Source organism: Nerophis ophidion, linkage group LG04, assembly GCF_033978795.1.
Source record: "Nerophis ophidion isolate RoL-2023_Sa linkage group LG04, RoL_Noph_v1.0, whole genome shotgun sequence".
NCBI lineage: Eukaryota > Metazoa > Chordata > Actinopteri > Syngnathiformes > Syngnathidae > Nerophis > Nerophis ophidion.
In genome coordinates, this window is record NC_084614.1 from 33,217,158 (window position 1) to 33,239,124 (window position 21,967).

At 39.3% G+C, this 21,967-nt stretch overlaps 1 protein-coding gene across 4 annotated transcripts in view; it reads left to right on the top strand.

Annotated features, from left to right (window-relative positions):
- The window catches only part of gabra3 (gamma-aminobutyric acid type A receptor subunit alpha3), a 310,113-nt gene that overhangs the window by 153,679 nt on the left and 134,467 nt on the right, over positions 1-21,967 (top strand). For all 4 annotated transcript variants that reach the window (XM_061897864.1, XM_061897866.1, XM_061897865.1 and 1 more), the window contains exons 3-4: positions 10,774-10,895; positions 16,209-16,276. In XM_061897864.1, coding sequence (XP_061753848.1) covers positions 10,774-10,895; positions 16,209-16,276 — 190 coding nt within the window. The remainder of the gene's footprint in view (positions 1-10,773; positions 10,896-16,208; positions 16,277-21,967) is intronic.

Sequence of the window (21,967 nt, forward strand, 5' to 3'; positions counted from 1 at the left end):
CCTTGCGGCTCCCGCGGCAACGCTACCGGCTACGGCTCACCGACCGGCGCGTCCTCCGCCGCCATCCTTCCTCTCGGCAACGCTGCCGGCTACGGTTCACGGACCGGCGCGCCCGCCTCCTCCTTCACGTCTCGCGGCTCCTGCGGCTCTGTCGCCGACTGCGGCTCTCCGACCGGCACGTACGCCGCCGCCATCCTTCCCGTCGCCTGCTGAGCTGCTTCTCCCTGCTCCTATGCAGCTTCCAGCGGCTGCTCCCCGGCTGCTCTTTTTGCCAGCTCCCGCTCTCTTTTTTGGTTCGCCGAGAGCTCCAGTCTAGCCCACAGTGAGGTCGCTTTTGTCCTCCTAATGGGACTCGGCGCGGGACATGTCTTCGTCCCTCTTCCTGGCCCCCTCCCGCCCGTCCCTGGTTTTCGCACCGGGGGACTCCGACGAGCAGGCACGTCTTCCCGCAAGTGTGGACGGCGTCTGGCAGGCGCCTAGTGGAGGGGGGCCCACAGTACACCGCGGTGCAGCCAGGCACACACCGCTGTCATCTTCGCAAGCGTCTCCTTCCACGTAGACATCTACGTGCCTGGCGGGCTTTCGCACAGCTCCAACGCCGGCTCCACGTCTAGCCCCAACGCCGGCTCCACGCCAAGTTCCAACGCCGGCTCCACGCCGAGCTCCAACGCCGGCACTACGCACAGCTGCAACGCTGACATCAGCAGCACCACGCCGGCCTCCAACGCCGGCACTACGCACGGCTCCAACGCCGCTAAGAGCAGCACCACGCCGGGCTTCGTCACCGCCGGCATCCGCTACTCCTCGGCCGGCATTTGCTGCTCCTCGCCCGGCGTCTTCATCTGGCGCTTTCACGACGCCGATGACAGCTGCCACTACTCGCGGCGGTGCAGCCGAGCACACGCCGCTGTCAGCTTCCACTCCACCGATGACGTCTGCCGCTTTCACGCCGCTGTCATCCACGCCATCGTTCTCTCCCACGGGGACGTCCTCGTTGCCGATGGGACTTTGCACGACACCGCCATCATCGTTGTTGTCTTTGTCGCCGCCTGCTCCAACGCCGGCATATGCTCCTCCTCGGCCGGCATTTGCTTCTCCTCGCCCGACCCGACGTCATCATCTGCCGCTTTCACGCCGCCGATGAAGCCTGCGGTTTTCACGGCGCCCATGACGCCTGCTGCTTCCCGGCCTGCTTCGGCGCGCCTGCCTCTACGTCGGCCGCAGATGTGGCCGTGCCATGGGCGTTCTCCTCACGGGACGCACTCTCCTCTTTTTCGGCCAGTGATGTGGCCGTTCTCTGGCCGCCCGCCTCACCAGTTCCAGCGGCGTTCTACGCGCCGCCGCCACCTGACTTTCCCTCGCTGGCTGCGGGGACACGAGGTTTGGCGACCTTCCACCAAATCCTCCCTCCACCCTCCCTTACATTTTGGATTTGTTTCCATTTTTTCTTTTCCAGGGAACATCTGGTATCTCTTCCTTGAGGGGGAGGTACTGTGACAATCTGTCACTTCATTTCTGTTAGTTTTTCGTGTTTTGGTATTTACTTCCTGTTCAGTGCTCTTATTTTGTTCTATTTCCTGTTTTATTCACGGAGCACTGTTGTTTTTCTCTTTTCATTGATTTGCAGCGGTTGACACCTGCTGTCAATCACACTAGTGTCTATTTATGTTGCACTCGAGCACTCCTCAGTGCTCGATGATAAAATCTATGTTGGAGAATTTACTATGCAAGACTGCTTCATGTTTATTTCTGTTTCTTATGAGTATTAAATTATTTTCTTACCTTCACTCAACTCTCCTGGATTCTTGCATCATCGGGGACACACAACTGCAGCCATGCGAGTACGCAACAGTATTTTCATTTATACTTAATTTATTTATATATATATATGTATATATATATATATATATATATATATATATATATATATATATATATATATATATATATATATATATATATATGTATATATACACACACATTTTTTTACAGAATTAATAAGCGGTAGAAAATGGATGGATGGATGTAATTTTTTTTTACATCTATTAATGAGTACCTTCTTATGCAGTATATTTGGTTAGTACCGTATTTTCCGAACCATAGGGCGCACAAATTTATTAACGTGGACCCCGACTTAAACAGGTTGAAAAACTTATTCGGGTGTTACCATTTAGGGGTCAATTTTACGGATTATGTACTGTACTGTGCAATCTACTATTAAAAGTTTCAATCAACCAATAAAAAAGCACCGGATTATAAGGCGCATTGCCGCCGAGCAGGTTTATTCAGTTCAATTTTAATACAAAAGGCACTAAAGAGGTCATATTATGATTTCTTTTCTACATTTAAAAGACTTCCTTGTGATCTACATAACATGTAATGGTGGTTCTTTGGTCAAAATGTTGCATAAATTATGTTTTACAGATCATCTTCAAGTTGCTTTCTGTCCTTCGCTTAAGGATGCACTTATTTACGTGGCTTCACTTCAACAACAACATCATCTTTGTTGTACCGATGTAGCGTCCAAGGACGGGAGTCGAAGAAGTGTCAAAAGATGGAGGTGTTTTAATGACATTCAGATTTTCTTAAAAATTACAACGGAGAAGCATCTTCTCATCTGTGGCTCACTAGTGCAACAACGCCGGAAATGTGATAAATCACATAGCGAGCACTTAATGATCGTATTTGCATCTCCTCCTCCCAGTATATACTGAACATTAAGGCAGTCACGATAAAAGGATAGCATTTTTTTATTTTTCTAATTTAAAAGATGGAATTCTCCGCGCACAAGCTTAGTAATCCAGCTTTGTATGCATTATCAAGCTTGCACGTGTACGCAAACATATATATATATATATATTAGGGGTGGGCAAATTAATGCGTTAATTACGAGTTAACTCATCAATCTATTAACGCCGACAATTATTTTATCGCACATTTGCGTATGTTGTTTACATGCTTTTATTTTGTTAACGCCTTTTCTTAAAAAAATGGCGTCGCCCGGATGGGCTTCGGCGTCAAGGGGCTCTTGGTAAAGACGGAACATTTGGCAAAAATACCGGACAATTCTGCAAATTTCATGGCTGGCTTACAGCGTGGTCACTCCGGGATCACTTACGACCGCCAGACAATTCTGAATGTGGATAGATCGGGCCGTTTTGGACTGAATGACGCGTGCTTGCTAGACCGGCTAGCTAGCATGGGAATACTTTGCCGGCTACATCCAGCGGCCTGTGAAGCAGCGGAGTATATGTGTTGTCTGTCTATTTATGAATAATGCAGACGAGGAGTGTTGGCTGAGTTCTTAACGTTTGCTTTCTGAGCGTGCATATCACAACATACAAGATGCCGTCATGGCGACACAACCTATACCGGGCTACCGCGCATGCTCGTCACTCCTGTTGCACACTGGGTAGGGTAGTTCTTTTTTCCCCTGGCTCATAACATCACAATATAGTACCATGTATATGCGTTAAGTTTATCAAAGCACCAAGCAAACAATCGGAAAATTCCCATCATATCAATTCCTAGATATGGTCATAATTATTTTAAGTGCACCACGCAGAATAAAGACAACATTATTAATATTGCTACTACGGATAATTTGATAAAAAATTCCCTAAAACAGCCCACTACCTATAATATAGGTTTTTTAAACATAAGATCCCTGATAAAAAAAAATGTTTCTTTCTGCTGTTACCTCAGAAATTGCCTGTACAGATGTTATGATTGTGGCTCAGAGATTTGTATGTAGATTATATTTATTTTCCATAACAAACAGGATAACTTAAATACCCTGGCAGTGGTAGTAATAAGCTTAAAAGTTTGTATTTACATTTTTTGAGTTGATTTTCATAAAATATGCTATTTAACTGCTACTGTTTAACAAGGACTGATTTAAATTGTGTTTGCACAACAAATGTTTTGGCGCTTTTGTTTATGTGGGAGAATATTCCAATAAAGATGCACTACACTCTACTTTTGAATTCATTATTGGGCATTGCGTATACAATGCAGTTAATCGCGATTAATCTGAGAAATGGTGCGATCAACTTCGATTAAAATGTTTAATCGTTGCCCAGCCCTAATATATATATATATTTACACTGTATATTAGGGCTGTAATGATTCATCGATGCATCAATAGACCGATTTGTATTTCTGAATTTCAAGTATATTGATCTGTGCTTGGCAAGTTTGCCTTCCAAAAGATAGGTAGCGATTGAAGAACACGCACACCTTTAGTAGATCAGGCTCTTAATATTTTGAAGCAGCATTTTTACTATAGGTTTTGAATTTAAGCTTATTGAATGGAATGTATGTCATTATGGAAATGTGCTGTGTAAGTGTACTTCATTTAAAACATGCAGCTACTTTACGCACACACTCTTACACACAATATCAGTGTTGAGTAGACATTGTTCAGAACTATTTATACGGAACTAAAATCAGTTATCTATTTTCAATTCATTAGTACATTTTTTTTTGAAGCTACAAAGGCTTTTTAAAAAATGTGTGATGGATATCATCATTGGAATATGGTTCCCAGCAAAAGTGTTTTGATTACATTATGGCATGAGTATTAATGCAATGGTAAAGTACCTCAATTTTCATACCCCCCTAATTATGATTTAGTTATAGGAAAAAAAAAATGGGTTACAGGTATTACTGTATTGATACAGCTTTTAAATGGCCGCAAGACCTAACAGATGAAGCTTAAAACGTCACCCATACTGTAAGTGCTTAAAAGACTGAGGTTGAAGCCATGCTCGACTCTTTATGGATGGTAGTTATTTTTTTACAGGGGAGATTCAACTACTCAAGGCCTTTCTAAGAGGCCAAGCAAAGACAGATTGTCTATGTTAGAGTCAGTCATCATTTGTTTTCAAAACTATCTCCTGGAACAGTGCTGCAGGTATCAGTTAGTGTTTGCACATTGGGGGTTACTTGGGTATCCTCTGGGGGGTTTTTGGTTTAATTAAAAGTCTATAGTCATTAACTCTTCAGCACTCTAGCTATTGAATAATAGCCTTTCCTATTGTGTCACGGGGATAATGTTGGACATTTATTACTATGGTTATCATTTTTTTAATAACCGGAGGCTTAAACCACATGATTACTTTTCTAATCAAAGCTTTCAGTGAAGAGTTAAGTTTAGGAAAAACATTCGAAAAACACATTTGTATAATATAATTACTATAGCAACAGAGATTGTTGTTTTACCAGACTTCTCTAACTGCTTGAGACATAAAGTACCATACATTTTAAATCAACCATTTACTTCCGTTATCCTGCGGTGGATTAGGGGGTAAACAACAGCTCCCATCTCCGGCCACCAACCCTATATATAGTACAGTAATTCCACCAAGGGTACATTAAATTTTGACATGAAATATATTCGTAAACATAAAGAAAATAACCAGCCATACAGATTCTGTGCCCCTTGAATAATGCTAAGTGGATTATACTTGCATAGCGCTTTTCTACCTTCAAGGTACTCAAAGCGCTTTGATATTTTTTTCCACATTTGCCCATTCACACACACATTCACACACGGGAGCTGCCATGAAAGGCCCTAACCATGACCCATCAGGAGAATGGGTGAAGTGTCTTGCTCAAGGACACAACAGATGTGACGAGGTTGGTAGAAGGTGGGGATCAAACCAGGAACCCTCAGGTTGCTGCTATGACCACTCTCCCAAATTGGCTATGCCGTCCCCAAAATACCCCAAGATATGGGCTGCGGGCTAGATCCGGCCCAACAGCATCCGCGATCTGGCTCGTGGGGAGTCCCAAGTGGATATAAATACAAAGTATGTATATATATATATATATATATATATATATATATATATATATATATATATATATATATATATATATATATATATATATATATATATATATATATATATATATATATATATATATATATATATATATATATATATATATATATATATATATATATATTATGTATATATATATATATATATATGTATATATAAAAATGGGCTTCACGGTGGCAGAGGGGTTAGTGCGTCTGCCTCACAATATGAAGGTCCTGCAGTCTTGGGTTCAATCCCAGGCTCGGGATATTTCCGTTTGGAGTTTGCATGTTCTCCCCATGAATGCGTGGGTTCCCTCCGGGTACTCCGACTTCCTCCCACCTCCAAAGACATGCACATGGGGATAGGTTGATTGGCAACACTAAATTGGCCCTAGTGTGTGAATGTGAGTGTGAATGTTGTCTTTCTATCTGTGTTGGCCCTGCGATGAGGTGGCGACTTGTCCAGGGTGTACACCGCCTTCTGCCCGATTGTAGCTGAGATAGGCGCCAGCGCCCCCCGCGACCCCGGAAGAGGCTTTATCATTGTGACAAACCTGTTTCAAAACAGGAAACAGGTTTGTCGGTGTGACATAGCCTTCTTTTTGTTTTTTCCTGACCACCTAACATACTGCACTCTAACCCGGTATTGAGCAGCACTGTGTAACGGATAAACCACAGAAACCTTGACTATATGTGTGTGTGTGTGTGTATATATACATATATATATATATATATATATATATATATATATTAATATACATACAAACCCCGTTTCAACATGAGTTGGGAAATTGTGTTGGATGTCAATATTAACGAAATACAATGATTTGCATATCATTTTTAACCCATATTCAGTTGAATATGCTACTAAGACAACATATTTGATGTTCAAACTGATAAACATTTTTTTTTTTGCAAATAATCATTAACTTTAGAATTTGATGCCAGCAACACGTGACAAAGAAGTTAGGACAGGTGGCAATAAATACTGATAAAGTTGAGGAATATTCATCAAACACTTATTTGGAACATCCCACAGGTGTGCAGGCTAGTTGGGAACAGGTGGGTGTCATGATTGGGTATAAAAGCAGCTTCCATTAAAGTAATATATATATATATAAATATATATAAATATATATATATATATATATATATATATATATATATATATATATATATATATATATATATATATATATATATAGGGCTGGGCAACGATTAAACATTTTATCGAAGTTAATCGCATTATTTCTCTGATTAATTGCGATTAACTGCATTGTATACGCAAAGCCCAATAATGAATTCAAAAGTAGTGTGTAATGCACCTTTATTGGAATATTCTCCCACATGAACAAAAGCGCCAAAACATTTGTTGTGCAAACACATTTTAAATCAGTAATTGTTAAACAGTAGCAGTTAAATAGCATATTTTATGAAAATCAACTCAAAAAATGTAAATACAAACATTGAAACGTATTGCCACTGCCAGGGTATTTAAGTTATCCTGTTTGTTATGGAAAATAAATACAATCTACTTACAAATCTCTGAGCCACAATCATAACATCTGAACAGGCAATTTCTGAGGTAACAGCAGAAACATTTTTTTTTATCAGGGATCTTATGTTTAAAAAACCTATATTATAGGTAGTGGGCTGTTTTAGGGAATTTTTGATCAAATTATCCGTAGTAGCAATATTAATAATGTTGTGTTTATGCTGCGTAGTGCACTTAAAATAATTATGACCATATCTAGGAATTGATATGATGGGAATTTTCTGATTGTTTGCTTGGTGCTTTGATAAACTTAACGCATCGTATACATGGTACTATATCGTTATGTTATGAGCCAGGGAAAAAAAGAACTACCATACCCAGCATGCAACAGGAGTGACGAGCATGCGCGGTAAAGGTTGTGTCGCCATGAGGGCATCTTGTATGTTGTGATATGCACGCTCTGAAAGAAAGCAAACGTTAAGAACTCAGCCAACACTCCTCGTCTGCATTATTCATAAATAGACAGACAACACATATACTCCGCTGCTTCACAAGCCGCTGGATGTAGCCGGCAAAGTATTCCCATGCTAGCTAGCAGGTCTAGCAAGGACGCGTCATTCAGTCCAAAACGGCTCGATCTATCCACATTCAGAATTGTCTGGCGGTCGTAAGTGATCCCGGAGTGACCACGCTGTAAGCCAGCCATGAAATTTGCAGAATTGTCCGGTATTTTTGCCAAATGTTCCGTCTTTACCAAGAGCCCCTCGACGCCGAAGCCCATCCGGGCGACGCCATCTTGTTAAGAAAAGGCGTTAACAACATAAAAGCATGTAAACAACATACGCAAATGTGCGATAGAATAATTGTCGGCGTTAATAGATTGATGAGTTAACTCGTAATTAACGCATTAATTTGCCCACCCCTAATATATATATATATATATATATATATATATATATATATATATATATATATATATATATATATATATAAATCCCCTGATGATTGTGGGATTTTTTTCCCACACCTACATATATATAAGTATATATATATATATATATATATGTATGTGTGGGAAAAATCACAAGACTACTTCATCTCTACAGAACTGTTTCATGAGGGGTTCCCTCAATCATCAGGAGATTTTAATGGAAGCATTCACATACAATGGTTTATATAGAGCACAGAGTGGGTGGGTACAAGCAGGCGTAGGGTGTGGTGATTGGCTCATGTGTTACCTAGGAGGTGTTTCCGTCTATGGCGGCATGTTGAAATGATTTCACTGCGCTTGTTGAGAGATGATAGATCTGGATGATATATAATAAACAGTTTCTCTTTTAAGCATAGGTTGCATCTTTTATTACCACTGTTGTAAGGTGTGCTGGATGCAAGAATTTGCCATGTTATTGAATATTCAACATTATTGTCTTTGAGGTTCCAAATGTGTTTGCTGAGTTCTGTAGAATTCTGCAAAGTCTGGTTTCTAAAGGAGGCGTTGTGATTATTCCATCTTGTTTTGAACGCTCCTTCGGTTAATCCTACGTACGTGTCGGATGTGTTAATGTCCTTGCGTATTACCTTTGCTTGGTAAACGACTGATGTTTGTAAGCACCTTCCGTTGAGAGGGCAATCAGGTTTCTTGCGACAGTTACATTCATTATCGGTTTCAGAGTCGTTTAGTCTGGGGGTAGGCAGTCCTTTTGCAATTGCTTTGTTGTGGTTTGAAATGATTTGTTGCATGTTATTCATACAGCTGTAGCTCAATTTAATGTTGTTCTTGTTGAATATTTTTCTTAGGGTGTTGCCTTTGGGGAAGTGTTTGTCGATCAGAGTGAGGAACTTGCGGCCGATGTTGGTTGAGACGTCTTTGCTGAATGGCGGATTGTACCAGATGATGTTATTTCGTTTTCTGCTCTTTTTTGGTTGGTTTCCTGGGGTGGGTTCATAGGTGAGGGTGAAGTTGTATCCGCTTTCATCAAGTGCTTTCTGGTACGGTGGGGTTGCTTGGTCGAATTCAGCTTTGCTGGATGACAGCATCGATAGTCTTTCATTAATTCCGGTAGGTATTCTTTTCGTGGTGGTGGGTGGGTGGTTGCTGTCGTGGTGCACGTATTGGAGTTTTGTGTTGGGTTTCGTGAATGGTTGGTAGCTGTTATTTCTCAGGTTGAAAGTGACGTCGAGGAAGTTGACGGTTAGCTTGTTGGCTTCAATCGTGATCCGTAGGCCGTTTTCTTTGAAGATTTGGCATATGCGCTTCTTGGAGAAATACAGCAGCAGTAATCAAATGGTTCAACAACATCCAAGACAAACAACAACACAACTTTATCTCCTTCGACATCGAAGAATTTTACCCTTCCATCACGCAAGACCTACTGACCCAAGCACTAAACTTCGCCTCGGACTACTTCACCCTCACCTATGAACCCACCCCAGGAAACCAACCAAAAAAGAGCAGAAAACGAAACAACATCATCTGGTACAATCCGCCATTCAGCAAAGACGTCTCAACCAACATCGGCCGAAAGTTCCTCACTCTGATCGACAAACACTTCCCCAAAGGCAACACCCTAAGAAAAAATATTCAACAAGAACAACATTAAATTGAGCTACAGCTGTATGAATAACATGCAACAAATCATTTCAAACCACAACAAAGCAATTGCAAAAGGACTGCCTACCCCCAGACTAAACGACTCTGAAACCAATAATGAATGTAACTGTCGCAAGAAACCTGATTGCCCTCTCAACGGAAGGTGCTTACAAACATCAGTCGTTTACCAAGCAAAAGTAATACGCAAGGACATTAACACATCCGACACGTACGTAGGATTAACCGAAGGAGCGTTCAAAACAAGATGGAATAATCACAACGCCTCCTTTAGAAACCAGACTTTGCAGAATTCTACAGAACTCAGCAAACACATTTGGAACCTCAAAGACAATAATGTTGAATATTCAATAACATGGCAAATTCTTGCATCCAGCACACCTTACAACAGTGGTAATAAAAGATGCAACCTATGCTTAAAAGAGAAACTGTTTATTATATATCATCCAGATCTATCATCTCTCAACAAGCGCAGTGAAATCATTTCAACATGCCGCCATAGACGGAAACACCTCCTAGGTAACACATGAGCCAATCACCACACCCTACGCCTGCTTGTACCCACCCACTCTGTGCTCTATATAAACCATTGTATGTGAATGCTTCCATTAAAATCTCCTGATGATTGAGGGAACCCCTCATGAAACAGATCTGTAGAGATGAAGTAGTCTTGTGATTGTTTTCCCACACCTACATATTGCGCTCTACCACGGTATCGAGCACTATTCTCTGGATAATCCAATCAAGACATACATATATATATATATATATATATATTTTTTTTTTTTTTTTTTTTTGCTGCGTACATGTTGCATTATGGTCTTCAATTTCTTCCTGCAGGGCCGTCGTTGGACACAAAGAGCCGCTGCCTGGTGACAGTAAAGATAACATCACCATTTACACCCAAATCTTAGACAGACTGTTGGATGGATATGACAACAGACTACGCCCTGGACTGGGAGGTAAGACTAAAACTGATAACCATTGGGTTTTGTGGAGTGCAGAACATGTATTGGCTATTGCGTGCTCTGCAGTCATAACCAACAAGCACATATGTCAGTAGAGAGCCCATCTAAATGGTGCCATTTCATCCAAATCTTCAAAAAAAGCAAGCCCACATGCTTGAGCAGACTTTTCTCAGTCATCCAGCTGGAATGGGTTGCTTCTGCTCCACTGCTTGCTGCTGAAGCCACAAGCATAGCTACCAGGCTGCAGACCACCAAGCTACAAGACTTTGGAGCTGTAACCAGGCAGCAGAGGAACCGGGCACAATACATCCATGTCTCATTTGCCCTAGTCAGAGGATGTTGGAGTCGTTCTCATTGAATTTATAAGCGAATCAGCACTGGTTTGGTGTGACAATAAATTGTTTTTGTTGCGGATTCATCTTGTTTTTTTAATGGAAATGTCATTACTTGAGGTTGACTGTGGACTTAAAAAGTTTAGTGAGACATAATTATGTGCAAACATCTCAGATAATCAGAGTGTACAGTATAATTGCATCCACAGCAGCATTTATTCACACCGCCATTTTGCACTGATGAATTGTAAACCAAAAAAAAATGGCAAACTCATTCGCAACCCCCACCCCTTCTCACCCCCCGCCTATGACCACTATGGAAACTGCTGATGCAGCTCTGCGATAATCACATAATTTGCAAGAAGTATCTGTGTCTTCGGGATGATTTATGTGAAAGTGGATCACACCTCTCTTGGGCATTCGTCGCCCGAGGAGCGGAGATTTCACCTATGGGTGGTCTCTCAGGTCTGGGAAATAGTGCAAAGTATGTCTTTTACTTTGCGATAAAAGCCTCATCACTCTGTAGTTGTTGTGCTACAGGGGGAACCTATTTGTCTCACCAAGAGCCCAAAAGCCTGCTTCACACATCCTCCCCAAAGGAACAGATTCAACCCACAAAGTGGGGAAAACAAATTTTAGCCGTTCTCAACTATTAATTACATCATGTCCTACTTAATGTATCAAAATCCAAGCCTTTTTTTAAAATATTATAATTAATACACCAGCTCTTAATTGAATTGTGTCATGCTGATCCTTTTTATTATATGTAGCATTTGGAACCATTTCTTTTTTATAATGTTTAACGATACATGTAATTATTCCAAAATAGGGGGAGAAAACACATTGAGAGTCATAATAGCTGATCAGGTTTAATGTGATTACGACATGTCTATACGACTGTGTAATGGAAACTAATTATACTCATTATAGAAAACCCACAGGGGGCCATATGTTAGATGCTAAGATGCTGTATTTCCTTCCAGAAAAGGGGGTTTTAATGTTTTCAGCCAGGCTAATGCTAAATGTTATGTTGTGTCAAAATAGGAATTTTTTGCTTTAACCAGGCAACAATTCTGAGCCGGTGCATCTGTTTCCACTTAGCGGTGAAGTCTTGTTCAGCTAGCTCAGTGGTCGACAACCCAAAATGTTAAAAAGAGCCATATTGGACCAAAAATACAAAAAAATAAATATGTCCGGAGCAGCAAAAAAATAAGAGCCTTATATAAGTGTTATAATGAAGGCAACAGATTATGTAAGTGTTTATATTAGCTATACTAGCCTGTATCAAAACGACTATGTGTCGCAGGCTGACTTAAACCTTTGCTGACAGAAATGTTGAAATGCAATATTTATTCTACACATTTTTACAATATTGGAAAAGATTAGTAAAACAGAGGTTTCTCAGAGGGTGAGATAACTCCTGGAAATTACTGGCTTAGAATGGCCAAATGTATAGATGTTGTGTGTCCAAGTTAAAGGAAACTGCAGGCTGTCGTCTTCTAATGGATTTATTATAATATTTGCAAGCTAGGTTACGTTTGCTGTGGTCTGGAACAGGGGCGTCACTAGACTTAATACTGTACTGGGGCACACCTGGGGCACAAATAATTCATGTGAGCGTGCAAAGCGCGCAAGCAAAAACATTTTTAGCACTTATTTATCATAAAAAATACATAAATAGTGCTTTAAACTATGAAATCCTATCAGATTATGTTGTATGGATCTTTGATTAACCACCTGAAATTAACTAATGCATTTGACCTAATTGTGCACTTTTTTACTCCAGACTTCTAAACTGCTACTGGTAAAAGCAAAAAGGAAGAGCAATGAATCTTTTTGAAATTTTTATTTCAGTAATCATCTGCAAATTTAACATCTACAAAAGTAAAATAAAAAATAAATCACCCCTACATCTCTGGGTTCCTTTATATTATTTAATTTCCATTTATGGCAATGTGGCTAATCCTATTTCAGATACACAAAACTATAAAATATACACTAAACAATAAAGCCACAGTAGTAGAATAAATGAACAACTGTTGTGTGTCTGTTCAGTGAATCATTTTCTGAGAAGTAAACTGTAACGTCTCGTTTTCATTTTTGCAAAATGGTCAATCACTCTGGACAGACATGGAAATATTACAGTAACTGTTATACAGTTGGCCCTGCGATGAGGTGGCGACTTGTCCAGGGTGTACCCCGCCTTCCGCCCGATTGTAGCTGAGATAGGCGCCAGCGCCCCCCGCGACCCCAAAAGGGAACAAGCGGTAGAAAATGGATGGATGGATGGATGTTATACAGTTGACCAGTGGTTCCCAACTGGTGGGTCGTGACATAAAAGTGGATTGTGTGTCATTTTCAGTGAGTCGCAGTCAGATGTGTGCATGAAAAAAAAAAAAAGTTTAGGGAGAAAAAAATCAAATTGTTGCAACAAAACCAGATATGTTTAGCCATTTTTCTAGTGACTATTAGTGAGTATTTTAGCAAAAGGCAAACCGACTAACAAGTTGGAGGAGAACTCAGGACAGACATGGAAATATATTTTTTTTAAATCTAAATGGGGCAACAAAACCCGATATTTTCATCCATCTTTCTGAAAACAAATACAGAAATGTTACTAATTTTTCTGGAAACAAAACCAGATGCTTTAGCTGTAGCCATTTTTCTGGTGACAAAACAAGATTATTTTAGTCATAGTCACACCGATTAACAAGACAAGTCTACTGTGCTATTTTTCTGTGAAATAAACTTGAATGATTTAAACATTTGGCTCACGACTTGATGATATGGAAAAATGTTTTTCATCCTGAAGATAAACCATTTGAGAAGCACTCAACTCACACATGCTTACTCCGAATCATCATTGATGCAGAACCAGCAGACAATAACCAACATTATGTTTCATGTTGATTGGAAATTCCCCCGACAACTCGTACAGCAAATGAATATGTATGTCTTGATACAAAGAATAACGTTAGCTAACTTAGCATCAACTTAAGACAGTGATGTTGCCAAGTCTAGCTAGGACTTCACTTACATCTCTCATTCCTCGCTGCTTCTTCCCTGCTGTGGGCGAATAACTTTCTGATATCCATCTAGGAGTTACAGTTTGAGTCAAATCAAAATCAAAACAATATAATTAACAAACTGGTGTTGGCTAACATTACCTACCTCAGCAGTGATTCACATCCCCTCTCTCTCTCTCTCTCTCTCTCTCTCTCTCTCTCTCTCTCTCTCTCTTTCTCACTCTCAACTGAAGTCTCGATCCACACGTGAATAAATTACCATATTAATTAGCCATGTGCTCATTGTTACGTAGAGTGAATACACTAGCAATCAATTACCATACTAAGTAGTATGTGCGCTTTTGTCTATGTTATGTAGACTTAAAACTCTGAAGCGTTTTTTTTTATTGGTGAAATTTTTACTGGGGCACTGCAGATCAACACTGGGGCACATGCCCCAGTGAAATCTGTCTGTCGAAGCCACTGGTCTGGAACAACATGGCACACTAACAACTATCAGGTATGCAGTCAATGTTACATAAAGATAATGTGTCATAACAAATGCAGATCTAATTTAAATACACAGAGGAAATAAGTAAAGGAAATTAAATGAGCTCAAATATACCTACGAATGAGTCTTGATGATGCTAGCATAAATATCATGTTAGCATCGATTAGCTTGCAGTCTTTCAGTGACCAAATATGCCTGATTAGCACTCCACACAAGTCAATAACATCAACAAGTCTTACCTTTGTGCATTCACGAACATCATTAAAAGTTTGGTGGACAAAATGAGACAAAGAAAAAGTGGCATAAAAAACGTCTTACTGCGGCAGCATCAAAGAAAGATGTACATACAAACAAACTATGGTGCGTTTTCGGACCGCCAAGATTAGTAGGCCAAAACAACGCTCGCAAAATGCTCACATCAGTTTTATCCAAGGTTCTCAGGCTGCATTTTTGGAGTGCAATTTGCAAGTGTCATTTATGTGATCATGTTTTGGTTTAATTCATGTTCTGTTTGGTTTTTGGACACTCAGTTCCTGCTGTTTCACTTTCTTGTATTGTCACCATAGCAACCATTAGTTTCACCTTTTTCACATTTGGAGTCACGCACCTGTTTTCACTAATCATTTCACTATTATTTAAACCGAAAGTTCCCAGGAAGTCAGCCTGGCGACTTTACCTCTGCTCACTTCATGCCATGCTACCTCTGATACTCATGCCTGTTCATAGTTATGCTTCTTGCCATGCCGCATAAGTTTTGTTTTTTCAGGTCACAGTTATCGAGTTTTGCTTCATGATCATAGTTTCTGCCTTTGTGCAAGTTTTTGTTTCATTAGCCAAGTTTTTGTACTTCTGCCTTGTGTGTGCCTTTTTTTTACAGTAATTAATAAATATGTCCTTATCTTCACGCCTTGCCCGCTCCAACTTTCCTTTGCAGCCGGGAAAAAAAAACCCGAAGTCCACGCATTGACAGCCGGCGAGAACATCAGTCTTCTCACTCATTTTTGTACAAAAGTATGCATTGATCTGATTACGTTACTGACCGTAGAGCAGTTAAGGTAGAAAAGCTTGTACGGTGAAAATAAATTGCATGCTTACTTTAGGTTTGTTCATGTTTAATCTGATATGATTTTGTTGTTATCAGATATATTTTATTTTTAATATATATATTAATATTATAAAAAATATAATTACTATTAAAATATCTAATTTTGACCAAAATTATATACTTTATATCGTATATCGCATAACCTCTACTTTTGTATATAGAGAAATGTAAATAGCAAATTTAAACTTACAACCAGTTCTGGGTGTACTCTGCCTTTTTCCCAAAATCAGCTGCGATAGGTTTCAGATTTCCGCAACCCCTTAGCAGGATAAGTGGTATTTCAATTTGCAATGTGCTCCACAGGACTGACCGAACACGTGCTGTGTATAACATGCTGCACTCTTTTCTTTACAGAGAGCGTGACAGAAGTGAGGACAAACATTTATGTGACAAGCTTCGGGCCAGTGTCAGATACAGATATGGTGAGTATTCTTTTCTTTTAAACTAAAGTTTGCCGTTAAATTTATGCGAACTTTTAAACATCAAGGTAATGTATGACTTATACTTTCCCCGATAATAAAACAACATATTGCATTTAATCTATTCAGAGTCTACAAAGATGTATAAATTAGTATATAAAAGTAATGTAGCTAGAAAGAGGATATTTTATGACCACTACAATTGCTAATGTGATTTGCAGCAACAAAACACATCACTGCTCAATAAAAACACATTTATTTAAAAACATAAATAAATGAATACATGGACTGTCAAACCTGCAAAAACTTCTTGCTTGTAAATTCCATGAGGTATTTAAGAGCCCGTGGTTGAGTGCCTTTAAACATCAGGCACAGAAATGGTTAATTCTTTGTCTCGGGACCTTATGCAGCATTTGATATATTTGATCATGCAGCTCTAATTGACCACCTTGGGCTAAGGAATTTCTTCTAGTTCAGCTAAGAGCTGTCTCCACATCTTATATGCTGTAGTAAGATTAGTGGGCTTTGGAGTTCTTTGGTCTTGCATGAGGTCTAGTTTCACTTTCTAACAAGAATCCACACAAAGTGCTGTGGTGTAGTTCAGGACTGTCAAAGTCAAACTTTACACAAATCCACAAGGATCTCTTCAAATAGACAGCTCACTAGCAATAATTACAGTGGCTGAATAGGTGTGGTAAGTCTTTAGAAAGCTTTCCCTTTCTTTCATTAAAGGGGTATTTGCAGGAAATTATGTAAAAGTTAGTTCTTACTGTCGTCAAGATGTCATTGGGTGTTAAAGTCTCCAGTACAGTTTCCAATTTAATTTATCATTTATATAAATTCCCAAATTTTTGGGAATCTATGTAAATGATAAATTAAATTGGAAACTGTACATAATTATACTTAAGACAAAGATGGCAAAAGTTATTGCTATGTTACATAAATTTAAAAACTCTGCAAATCAAAAGGCTCTTAACATGTTATATAATTCTTTCATACTCCCATATCTTAATTATTGTGTTGAAATCTGGGGTAATAATTACAAATCAAACATCAACTCTATATTCTTACTTCAAAAGAAAGCGATTCGAATGGTAAATTATGCGAATTATCTTGACCATACCAATGCTCTGTTCATTAAATTAAAAACATTGAAACTGCACAATCTTGTTGACCTCAATACTACTTTTGTGGCTTACAAAGCTCATAACCACATGCTGCCTGGGTGTCTACAGGTGAGGTTCAAACCCAGAGAGAATCCCTATGACCTCAGAGGATCAGCTTTCTTTCAGAAAGCAAAAATAAGAACGAGCTTAAAAAGCAGATGTGTTTCTGTTAGAGGAGTTCAACTGTGGAACAGTTTGGAGGATTCCTTAAAATGTTCCAGTTCCATTCACACATTTAAAAAACACTTTAAGACCAATGTCTTGAAAAAATATATCACTCTTGAATCAACATTGTAGTTAACACTATGATTAATGTTAATTGAAAACTAAACATGGGATATAAATAATAATGGAAGTATAATTGTATGCATATATAGTATATAATTGGTGCAAAGGTTTAATACGTGTGCAAGGATATTTCACATGCCTTTACTGTGTATATAATTGAACTACGTTCATGTTGTGTATAATGTGTATTCCTAATATGTTGTGCAAAGGACATTTTATAATTTTGTACTTCACATTGTTTATAGGGTTAGGCGCAATAAGTGTTCAACTTCAGCTTAAACCCTTTCGGTCTGCGACATTTTCATTTTCAATCTATGAATTACAACTGTTTGTTTGTTTTGTTGACCATTGGCCGAAGAACAATAAACTATCTATCTAGATGCGATGCAAGTGCAAGCCACTGTGACACTATTGTTATTTTATTTTTATTTTTATAAATGTCTATTGATAATATCAATGAGGGATTTTTAATCACTGTTATGCTGAAATTATAACTAATATTGATACTGTTGTTGATAATATTCATTTTTGTTTCACTACTTTTGGTTTGTTCTGTGCCGTGTTTGTGTCTCCTCTCAATTGCTCTGTTTATTGCAGTTCTGAGTGTTGCTGGGTCAGGTTTGGTTTTGGGATTGGATTGCATTGTTATAGTATTGCTGTGTATTGGTTTCTTGGATTGATAAAAAAGAAAGGAAAAAAAAAATCTATTAAAAAAAAAATGAGAATCGCGATTCGAATCGATTTTTTCCCACACCCCCTACCAATTATCATGTGATTAATCACAAAAATGTGTCTCAAGTACTTCTTTTTTTCCAGTAAATTCACCTTTGGGGCTTTCTGGGCTCATAATTTGGCCCTGATCTTGTATTGTCTTTGCATGGCCTATTTTAACAAAAGCATGAATCAATGGTTTAATACTGCAACATAGAGTTAGCATGTGGGGTAGTTAGGAATGGTGTGGTTGGCTTAAGACAGCGCACTGTGCAATATCCACACATTTTTGCAGGACTTTTTTTTTTTGCAGTCTTAAATGCCTAATTTTACAGGGGCATCTCCCCAAAATTACAATGAAATTTTTGTTCCTAAACAGATTTGTAATAACTTTTGAATGGATCGAGTGCTGTATTCAAGCTGAAAATTTAATTGGATGTAGTTTGCTCAGAAGGTAGAGCGGGTTTTCATGTCAACAGAGTTTTCCGGTTTTAATTACGCATCCTCAATCCCAGCCGCTACTGTTGTACTTTTGGGCAAGGCACCTCCCTACATTGCCCTGAGTGTCGCATACACATGGATTATTCTTTGACCTAAGACCCAGATCTGGTTCTCTGGCGCTGCACATGGCTGCCCATGAGTTAAATTTGGAGACAAATGTTGCTGTGCATGTGACAAAATAATGATATTGTAGACCAATTTTAGACACATTAGGTCGTATGCAATGAGGAAAGATTAACAGCTCCCAAAAGGTTGTAAGATCGTGTCAGAAAATGGGTCGGCTTGAAAAATTATCTTATAGAGTTGAAGCAGACACTAGATTTTCCAAGTTCAAACTATATAATGAAGGATGTTTCTGCTTATATGTGTCTGTCTTTGTTTTTGGCACAGATCAAGGCACAAATGATAAAGAAAGCTTGTTGCTAAATGTGAAGCATTCTTTGTTGCTTTAGTATTCCGAGTCAAGTATCCTAGGAGCTTTAGTATCAACTGAAATAAATGGTATAGTGGAAATAAACAAGTCGGCGATATCTGTATTTCGAGTAAAAAGTACATATCTGTCGTATTGTACAGTTCTGAGAGGACAAGGGCTGGCAACAACAATCTGGATATGTCCCAACCAAATGACTCTGCCAGATCACATCATCAGTTCATGTTCATAGACTTAGATTGGTCAGCGCTAACCAATCTAAGTTTATTGGTTAGATCTGACCAATCTAAGTCTGTGAACATGAACTGATGAAGCTTGCTTGGATGAGAGGCAAGATGTCTAAGACAAACTGAACAGTCTATTTGCGATTGATTTATTTCTTTGAGAATACAATGACCTTGATGAATGACAACATCCATAGACAGGACATCAACTGCATTTCCGCTATGATGTGGGCGCCTGAGGGGAAGGGCAGGAAGACCACCTGGAAAAGAACTGTAGAAATGGAGGAGCCTGCTGGTTGGAAAGCATGGAATGAAGTGAGGGCTACATGTATTGAACGTAGCATATGGAGGCATTATTTGACACCAAGAATGAAGTGGATAAGTAGAGTAAAATGATTCAAAATCCACAGTTTGCTAACCATTTTAAAGACACTCTAGCGACACCTACAGGACTTAAGATGAGCAGCAACAACCAGTGAGCACCGTTACATTGACAATGTTGGAATTTAAAAATACATTTATAAGATTGTTCAACACATGCTCAGCTTTAGGGATACAAACTTTGATGATATTACCCCAGTGACAAGCCGTTGTAGCCCAAAGGTACTTTTATTTCTGAGAAAGTGTTTAGGCATCAATTTGTTTCCAGGCAACAAATAGGGCCATCATTTTGTAACATGCTCGCATACTGTCTGTAAATTGGATGTTTCAATATCACTGATCACTGCACAGACAAGTCTAGCTGTGGCCCTCGGCAACACTATTTCTTTTCTCCATGAGCACATAAACACTAAATTAAGGCTTCAAGGATTCTCTTTTAACTCCTTCCACAGTCACAGCTCAAAAGCTGCACCACAATAAGTGAGGAAGTGTATTTTTGCACTTTGCGCCAAAAACATGACATTATTGTGTCGTGTATTGCATCTGTCAGATTATACCGAAACAATGGTTTGTCACAAGCGTAGAAATTGGCCATTGAGCAAAGAATGAAATTAAAATGATGTTTTCACATAAGGCCAGATTGAGTAAGTAGGACTTGACTGTGGAGTTCAATAATGAGCAGTATAAATTGCTGAAATTAGGACTCATTTCCAAAAGGGAGGGCAACTACTTAGTGATTGGATGTTGTGTGAGTTCTAATGCTAACAAGGACTACAAATGAGCGAAGCAGTTGGCCACATTTCCTGAGCTGGTAAACAAATGGTAATGCCCGTAATGAGTTATTTTTAACATTCCATATTTGATTGAAGTGCATCTGGCTGTTAACATAGTGTTCTTGCACTTGCGGGGAAATGAAAAGTAAATAGAGAGTAGGTCACCATTTGATTTTCAAAGTCGTGATGAAAAATAAATTGTCAGGCTTCAACACTCAGACTTAAATGTCAACTTGGAAATGTTATTTTAAGCATTGCTGTACCACTTTAAAAAATGAAAAGCCATTTTCTTCTTGAATACAAGATTGCTTGGATACCTGAAAATCAGTGCAGGCGTTTGTTGATGTAGCCATCATGGCCTCTACATTTCCATTTCTTTAACCACAATTGTTATAGGTTTCCCAGTTTCATGTCAACCAATCCTGCAGTTGTTTAATTGGTGGCACTTTCAGGAACAATCATAGGACAGGAAGTAGTCCTTAAACCAAATGTTTTTAGATATTGTATGAACCTTCCTGTAAGTGAAAATGTCAGCTTGTTATGTAATTACTGTACATGTGAAGATTCATCCTCAAGGGGGCTATGAATGACTGTACTAAATGGGAAAAACAGTTGTCTAAAAACAGTGAGTTAGCCCTCCTAAATCCATACCGTGCCAGGCATCAAAAGTTTGGAAAAATTGGTAAAAATTAGCTGTTTTAGACGCTATCTATATCCTATCTTTATCCTAAGGATCTTTCTTTGACACGTACTTTTTATTCACTGGTCCAATTACCCATCTCTGTAAGCTCAAATGCCCCAGAAATGTCTTCGTTTCTCAGCCAAAGCCTTCACTGAAGCCCCAATACACAACATCTCACATTACTCTTTAAAAAACAATCCAACCGCATTACAGGAAATAAAGCGGAATATTCAGCAGACAACTAACGCGTAAGAGTTGTTCCAAGTCAGAGCAATGAGCTGAGCATGTACGACCATGGCCATCTCTGCAGTGCATCAGACCAAGACCGAGAATGTAGGTTACGATCTTGACACTGATCTTCACTAAGTGGGCAAGGATGTGCTCCTTCATCTCTTGCCTTGCCATTCTTACTTCCGCTTTCTATGTACTAGAGGATTCTGTGCGTACTATCTGGCTGTCAATATGAAGACCCATATTTCCTTCCACATTCATGTTGACATGCTTGGAAACATGCAGCAGACAATTATAGCATGTACCC